This window comes from Cryptomeria japonica, chromosome 1 (genome assembly GCF_030272615.1).
Source record: "Cryptomeria japonica chromosome 1, Sugi_1.0, whole genome shotgun sequence".
Taxonomy (NCBI): Eukaryota; Viridiplantae; Streptophyta; class Pinopsida; order Cupressales; family Cupressaceae; genus Cryptomeria; species Cryptomeria japonica.
In genome coordinates this window covers 472,305,192-472,314,354 of record NC_081405.1, presented here as the reverse complement: position 1 = coordinate 472,314,354, position 9,163 = coordinate 472,305,192, and the positions used below count along the sequence as shown (strand labels likewise).

Below are 9,163 nucleotides of genomic sequence, written 5' to 3'. Positions count from 1 at the left end.
ATGGGCCAATTATAGTCCAAACAAGCTAAAAAACGAGCAGCTATTAGTACATGTGTAATTTATTAATAAGCTTTTAGTATTTTGTTTTTTGGTTTTTTTAAGTTAGTAATTGAGGGGTTGGGTGTGCAAGGAGTGAATGGTTATTGGTACATGAACGGTAACTTGTGCTCTTCCCCTATTCACCTAGGAATCTAATGGAAATCATAATGTGACAAGAATAAAATGTATTCCCATCAAGAATGCAAATAGTATGAGTTAATGAGATTACAAAGGAGACCCTTAATTATATAGATCAAGGTGAACATAAGATTGAATAAAATCATGACAAATGTCTTAATCTCATGATATGAGACATAAAGTTATAACTTATCTACTTATAGTGGAAAAGTGATAACTATCTACTTTAAGTGGGAAAAATCCTATGTATTCCCTAAATAAACTTAAGTAACATGTATGATTAGAACTTACTAGCAATAAATATAAATAAAATTAAAAAAGTCTAATTTTAAAATAAAATAAAATAAATATAGATATCTTAAATAGAATTATGTAAACAAATATTTTATTTTATTTATTTACAATATAAAAAATGAAAACAAATTTTGAGTGATTAATGTAAAATAAAATTTTAAAAAATTGTAAATTAACTAAAATACTGTTAATTTTTAAAATTTTAGATATCTTAAATAGAATTATGTAAAAATATATTTTATTTTATTTTAAATTTTTATTTATTTATTTATAATATAAAAAAAATAAAAAATGTTGAGTGCATAGTGTAAAATAAAATTTGAAAAGTTGTAAATTAGAATAAAACTGTTAATTTTTATAATTTCAATATTAAATTAAAATAGCTAATGAAATTAACTCTTAAATAAATAAAATAATTTGTAACGACACAGGACGAACACCTCCATTACAAATATCACGTCCCGCTAAAATGGTGTCAGCTCAGGTTCACTATTCAGGCATCTACTTTCCATGGGAGAAGGACCATTTGTGGAAAATTGATTCTCAGTTGTGATAATAAGATGCCAAAGCCAACACTTGCACTCGCGTATATAAGAGTGAAGTGTTTTCACGAAGTGGCAGGGCAAGTGCTGCAAATTCAAGGAGATAAGAAACAAGAATGGCAGGGGAGGTGACACACAGGATGGTAACCGTCAATGGCATCAAAATGCATGTTGCAGAGCAAGGATCAGGTGCGCCTGCTTTCTATTGTTTTAAAAGCATAAACAGGGATAGTATAATGAGTGAATGGATGGCGTTTCAGGTCCTGTTCTGTTGCTTATACACGGTTTTCCCGATCTGTGGTTTTCTTGGCGGCACCAGATAAAAGCATTGGCGGAGGCAGGATACCACGCGGTGGCCCCTGACATGAGAGGATACGGAGACACTGATGCTCCTCTCGCCGCTCACAATTATACTGCATTCCATATTGTGGGGGACTTGATTGCCCTGCTTGACGCTCTTGGTTGCCACAAGGTAGAGAACAATTAGTTTTTCAATTTTAACTTTTTTGATCTATTTTTTCCAATGAGTTTTGGACTCCAGTGGGAAACGCAATTAAAATAAGTGAAATTGAGAGCTTTTGGAAAAACTGTGTAAGCTTGTTTGCATTACCTTTTTGGATCACATGCAGATCTATTGGTGTGTGATCCTACATCATATGAAAGCAAATGATAGTAGAATTACAAATGTAGTAGAGAGGTGCCAGGACAAGGGAAAATAGGAGGAAATTGAGAGGGCAAATAGATTTAGGAGTTTAATAAAGATTGTTTTTGGGTCCCATAATGCTGTTTTGGGTTTCATAGACTGTTTTGGTCTCGTAGATATTATTAAAAAGCTTTAATTTATTCACAATGATATGACGAAGAGAAAAGACTTGAGAAGTTTCTGATAGATCTTTCGTCTATCTTCCTTATTCATCTTGAGAAGTTGCTGATAGATTTTTCTTCCATCTTTATTAATCATCTTTAAGAAGGATGGTAATCAGGAGCACTTTGGAGGAGTTGGCACAAGCAGAGATGAAAAATACCGAAAATTCAAAATTTAAATTTTTGGTATTTTCTTGGTCCTAGAAAATCATATTTCAAAGATCTTTGGAGTGGAATTTGGCATAAAAACAGTCGTTGGTCCTTTAAATTGAAGAGCCAAAGGCATGATTGAAGTTAGAGCTTTTGGAGATCTTTCTAACGGTGTAAACAGATCCAGATTTTGTTAATTAGATTGAAAGCAAAACCAAGTTACATTATGGGGAGCATCTGCCCCAAGCTAGATCAACATGATCACCAAGTATCAAAAAGTCAAAAAATATGGACCAAGTACGAAACATTTGTTACCAAACAAGGACTATCATTGAGTCCTATATTAATCCCATGATCCAGTTACATCACAATTATCTTCTGTCTGGTCACACTGAAATGTGCCTAAAGGAGGCACAATCTCTAGATCCATTATACTATCCCTCCTGATCGCGTGCTTCTTTTTTCCCTTGTTCTTAGCTTGAATTTCATCCTTTGTGATCTGTTTCTCTTCAAGATACTTATTAAGTAACTTTATTTAATCTTTGCTCAAATTGTTCCTCCCATGTGGAAAGATATGGGCAGACTGAATATCGGTCTTGTACACCAACATGACACCTTCTTTCAACAGCGACATAAATGTCTCTTTGGGAATCTCCAGTGTAGCTGAAACCTGTAACTTGATTGAAAAATAGGTGAGTTCGCATTCAAACTCAGTAAGGAGCCTTCTTTTGGACTGAAAACACTCTTCATTCCTCCTTTTCCATAAAAACCAGATGATGTCACTTGTAAAAACAATCCAAAATCCATTTAAGACAATATCAAATTTATCCACATAACCAGCAAGAATTTCAATCCAAGTAAAGCCTTCATTATCATTCCAAGAAATAGGAAGACAAAACATTAGAGACCATGATGCAAAAGCAATTTTGCAGTCAAAAAATAGATGTTTAAAGGACTTAGGAACATTACAATATTCACTGATCCTAGTGGGTACCCCACAGATGTGCAGAATTCATATGTTTATGAAAATTTTAGTTTTGTTAGTTATTTTCTTACAACCAGCTGTTCATTTTGAATTTAAAAGGCTGTGGGCATTGTTGATATTTCAAATAGTTATATATATCTCATTTTGGTTTGAACAAAATTCGACTTTTGAAAGCTCACATCTCATTTTCATGAGTTTTGCTAGTTTGTCCAACGTCCACAATATCGTAAGTCCTCACACCACAATATTGTAAGTCCTCACACTAGGTATTGCAGCTGAATTCTTAACTGTATTCAGATCAGATGGTCCTAGAATTAATTAAAAAATTAAAAATGAAAAAATATCAGATAAAAGTCAAAAGCTAAAATCATACATATAACTTATTGTACAAAGATAGTACTTCTTGTAATAAAAAAGTTGCAAGCACTGAGGATGCCTTAAACTTTAGCGAAACATAATTTTTATAATTTTTGGAATCTATATATGAATGCTATCTTTACAAGATCTAATATTTGCTTTTGGGTACAGTCCTCCTACAAGTGGAACACTTGAAGAAGTACTAAAATCACAATTACCATCGAGTAGATCTAGGAAAAAGTCGTTAGATGATAGAGTTCAACCCTTTTTCACCCAAATCAAAATGAAATAACATATTTTATTTCCAGTAATCTCCAACACCCCATCAAACCAAGGGCTAGAAGTGCAGGAGAAGTTTAACAATTCAAACCAAATTTGCATAGAGATTAAAGGATGGGAAAAATCTCGGAAAGTATGGTATTAGGAATAGCCTAATATCTATGTTCCACGGGGACGCATCCCTGGCCTTGGTACCCCGTCCCTGTACCGGGGATGTTTTTTCAATGTTTCCTGCCCTTTCCAGAAATTGGGGACGTTTCTTGAGCAATGAGGGGATGTTTCTGGGCTTATTGCAACAATTTTTACTCTTTTGACAGTCCATAAAAACTATCTAGTTGAGTTACAAGTAGATATAGCATATTAAGTAGAAAAACTAGACCAAATGTTTTGGTTGCAGACTTCAAGTAGATGCAGACGAAGTGGGACTGGAAAAAAAAAAAATGTTAAACCCAAAATTGAAATTTTCTGTAAAATCTTGCTATTTTATTTGTGCAAGTGCAGCAACAAAATTCAAGAAATGCATGGGACCCTTTCTTTGCAACATTCTCATACAATTTTGACAAACCAGGCAGCACACCTTCGTGGGACCACCATGTAGTTTGGATATCCACCATTTTATCATTTTTATTCATGGATGGCTCCTGAAGCATTGCGTTGACCTTGTTTCCACTGGTTTTGGAAAGTGGCCAATAATCATTTAACAAAAGAAATCGTAATGTTCCATGCATGATGCAACACTTCAAATATTAGGGACAATCTATTACATGAACTCACTCACTCAAGTTATTGTTAGTTTTTTGAGTATGCTTTGTGAAAGATAATTCAAGGAATCGATGCATGTAGCTTATAAGCTTATACTGCATGTGAAAATTTAGTAGGTTAAGTATTTCTTCTAGAAGGAAATAAGAATGATGCTTAATTCTTGATGCTAGAATAATATTTTTTTACTCAATCAATGATATGCATTAATGTCTATGATGAATGCTTTATCATTGGTATAACATGCGTATTTTTTTTAACAGTCATCCTTTGCTAAAAAATGGCCCAAAAGTACCCCCGTACTAGAAACATATCTCGTTGTCCCCGTCCTTGAAACTCCGTGGAACATAGCCCAATATCTCTTTAGAACCATGGCTTTCTCTTCTGTATAGCCTTTCTATCACATTTCAAACTGAAATCAACAATGCAAAACCTTCAAGGAACATAAACAAATATTGAGGTCAAAAGCTCACCATAGGTTTTTGAAATCCAATCTCTCAAATACCCTTTGTGTTTGCCTATAACAATAAACTTGGCAGGAAGTGTGTAATGCCATAAAACGGTTAGTAGATTAGTCATAAATATAAATCAAAACCATTTTAAACGCAATATCAAGAAAGATTAAAATAAAAGCATAAAGAGATACAAACGAAATAAACGAAATATACTCAAGACGCTCCCATTGCTAGTATTCTTCTTTGTCCTCCTCTTCACGACCCCGATGCTCTGAGATTGACAAATGAAGGTTTGGAGAGATTGATGAAGGTGAATATGGATTGCTCTCACAATCACATAACATAAGATAGATGGATATGGATATGGATTTGGAATTAAATGGGCATTATAAGAATGCTCTGAAAAGTGGATGATGGATAAATGGCCAGCATAAGACTATGATGGAAAGTGGATGATTTGATAAGAGGGAAGGGCTCAATTTATAGATTTTGGGGCTTAGAAATGGATAGTCAAGATTAAAAGGATGGTAGAGGTCTCAGATTGAAAGGGAATGTGGTCCTAGATTTGCAAGCCTAGCCTTGTGACAAGTGTCACAAGGAGAAGAGGGGTGCAAGGGTAAGTGTGCTCACACATGTGTGAGCACATCTTGGGAAGAACAATTGTAATGTCCCCACTTCCTGAGTGATCTATCGGGATGGGAAATTCACCTGACACCCATCTCCACAGGTGAATTCTAGTGTTTGGGGATGATCTACTTGCCAAAGGGAATCTTATACTTAGTCATTTTTATGACTTTGGTAAGTTAATAAAGTAACTTTATAAATTAAAGTTATAAAAGCACTTTTTCTTAAAATAGAAAAAGTTAAGTTACAAGTTATTATAAAACAACTTTATGAAATTACCTTGGATCATATTCCTAAGAAACATGTTATTAAAGGTGGCCCCACTTTCAATGATGAGCTTACCCCTGTATTAGGCGAACTTTTATGAGAGCCTAAGATTCCATTGGAATCTTCTAGATGCCAAGAGGAAGTTCGAATTAGGTTTGGGAGGCATAAGGAAGCTTCTACGTGCAAAACTTGGTATCATTATTTTGGAGATTTTATTGTTTTTGCTCTGCAATTTGCTGCCATAGCAGTTACAACAGGTTTGGAGACCAAATTGGAGATGAAATCCTTCAATTGTGGACAGGTTGGACGAAACCCCAGCCATTTCTATCAAGTCAGCACTCAAGGAAACCTTCAAATCAGGTCTAGAGGACCATTTTCAGAGGGTTTGTGTGATCTTTCTGCAATTTCAGAGGTTGAGGCTCAGATCTGGGTGGTTTATTGGCACTTTCCAGCAGATTGGAAGCATTTTTGGACAGCTGTACCTCTCCCTAGGGCAGCCGTACCATCCTTAGCTGCCTGGAGATTCAAATAAATAATTGGGAGGGTTTTTGAAGCAGTAATTGTTGGTAAAATCATTGTCAAGGCATAGCTAAGATAATTTGGCAATCAATTTGGACAAATCTCAGCACATTTGGAAGCAATCAGCAAATTATGACGGATTTGGAAGCACTTTGGATGGAGTCTCCTGGCCATATCTCCTGTCTGATCATCAAATTGTTTTAGATAATTATTACTATGGTGAATAAACCTCATTGGAGGAGTTGAATTGCATTGGAAGCCATTATTTTGCAAATTGTCAATAAAACCCTTATTCCAGGATAGGCGTGGGATCACCTGGTATGCAACTTTGTTCTTTCTAGATAATAAAGCTTCCAAAATTTGTTTCTGTAGTTGCTGTTAAAAGTTTTCAGAATATTCAATTCTATTTCAGTCAATTCTTTCATTGCATTTCTTGTGTACATCTCCATACAAGGCATTTAAAAAACACAAAAAATAGAAACAATCTAAAAACCAAACAAAATCTAGTCATCCTTATCGCTGGTCAAAGATTAAGATTTGAAACTATCAGAAAATTCAGATCAGATTTTAGTTGGGGATCTTTCAACAACTGTCATAGGGAAAAGAGGAAGATGTGCTCACACGTGTGAGCAACCTTGGGAAGCTCATGAAGTTGACAAGTGTAAACACTTGTGGCAAAGGAGTAAGGACTAGGAAAAGGGAGTTATGACATATGGGCCAAAAGGGGAAAGTGTAGGGTGGCTCTATGGGGAAGATCAATTCTCACACATGTGTGAGCACCCCTTGGTCAAAGGTGATGTTGATGGGTGAGATGACTTGGGTAGGTGTGTAGTATTTTAAATTTGAATAAATACTAATAGGAATTAGGATTTGGGTTAATTAGATTAATGAGGGGATTAGAAGATAGGTTTGTAGGAATCACTAAATTAGCCTAATTAATTATGGATTAATTTAGCTAATTAGGATTAGGAATAAAATTGGAATGTTCTCTAAGGTTGAGTTTGATTTATTGAAATAAATCAAACTTTAGGATAAATGAGATGTATAATTAATTAATAAATTAATTATATATGTGGAAGGGGATAATCAATTAAATGTAATTTAATTAATTTAGGGGTGATAATAGGATAAAATGATTAATTAAATTAATCAAGGGATAAGTGGTTAAATATTGTTTTAATCAATTTTATGTGTCTACAAAGTGAATTTCATTCTTTTGGAGAAATAATTCGAGGTTCTCTTTCTCTCTCACCTTCACTAAAGAGTAAATGAGACTTATCACTATGATGATGTACAATAAACTGAGCGGTCATCAAAATCCCTTAGACTTGAACATTATTTCACCTCAAAAAGTACTACCAAAATTTAATGTTTAAAACCAATGGGCATAGGGCCAGAGCTACTTGAAACATGTTTAACAATGTTTGTGTGCGACACATCTTTGATGGATGAGGAACTCAAATGGTGAGAATTAAGATGGACTACCTAGAGTTATATGCTCTAACATGCATCATTTGAGATTTTCTATGGCACACATAAGAGCCACAAATTCCTTATTATAGATTACTTTCCTTTGGTCAGCTTCTTTTTCTCAAAAGTAGATGGCTGTTGATTTTTGCCTAGGGTTGTGATTTACCCTCAAATATGTTGCAGATTTTGTCATTGATGTCAAAGGTTGGTTTCTAAAAAGAGAATTGGAATGAAATATCTTTAAGCTGTTGATTATTCATCAAATTTTGGTTGAGCTACTTGCTTACTTGGTTGAGCTACCTGGGTGTTAGTTTGAGCTATTTGTTTACTTGCTTGAGCTACTTGCCTACTTGGTTGAGCTACTTGCCTACTTGCTTGTCTAGTTGAGATACTTGATTGTCTGGTTGAGCTACTTGGCTGTGTGTTTATGCAACTTGGATGTCAACTTGAGCTGGCTACCTATCCTCTTGACCTGCTTGTTGGCTTATCTTGCCAAATTAGATTGACAAGTCATCAGTTGGATGTTCACAAGGATGTTTTTTAATGGAATCAAAATAAGTTAATTCATGGGTTGCGATTCACCTTATTCATGGGCTGAGATGGCTTGTAAAGTAAGTCAATGGTGTTAGATTTGATGATATGCGTTTTTTTTTCAGAAACGTTTTCTTTATCCTCATATAGTGCAATGGCTTTGGACCTTTTGTAACATATTGTGCTGCAATAATGAGCTATTTTGTTTTCTGGAGGATACATGTTCGAGCTATCTTTAATAGGGGAATCATTTTTGAATTTTAAAGTAACTGATAAATCCTTCAGTTGAGTTTTTCTTTTCGACGTGAGTTATGAAAGTCATGATATTTCTTAATTTGTTGAGCATGGTGTTTAAGCCATACGTGGTGATTAAGTTACTGGATGGTGTGGTTTGTTTTGCGTGGGAAGAATTATTTATTGAAAACGTAGAGTATCGTGGCGTGTAATGATGCCAAAAATTTAATGGAGAAAGCATCCATTCATTGTATTTTTAAAATGCAAAATTGTTTCCTTATGCATCAAGGAAAATGGTTGAACTGAATATATATTTTTTGTTGAGTCGACTTAAAGGTGTGCAGATCTCAACAGATTAGTGGTATGGTCATGTAATGTCCCTTTTTTGTAAATGCCCTAATTTTTGCCCTAAAATCACAAATCCAAAATGAAACAAGGGTAAACATAGTTAGGGATATAATCTTCATTGAAGAATAAGATGAGATAAGCCTATTTTTCGAAACCCACAATGAGATTAGACAACATGTAGCGTCCTAAAATTGCGACACTTGCAATTTTGACTGCATTTGGGTCTTCACGATGGCGGCGCAACGTTGAACCTGAATGGAGACCCCGAAACCTGTTTATGACATCAAAAACTGCATCTTTCTGCACCT

General features: G+C 34.7%; 1 protein-coding gene across 1 annotated transcript in view; it reads left to right on the top strand.

Moving 5' to 3' along the window:
- The first annotated feature begins 965 nt into the window (after nucleotides 1–965).
- The window catches only part of LOC131071362 (uncharacterized), a 142,596-nt gene continuing 134,398 nt past the window's right edge, over nucleotides 966–9,163 (top strand). Inside the window, exons 1-2 of the mRNA XM_058007172.2 lie at nucleotides 966–1,202; nucleotides 1,274–1,485. Of these exons, the coding sequence (XP_057863155.2) occupies nucleotides 1,130–1,202; nucleotides 1,274–1,485 (285 nt within the window). The 5' untranslated portion in view covers nucleotides 966–1,129. The remainder of the gene's footprint in view (nucleotides 1,203–1,273; nucleotides 1,486–9,163) is intronic.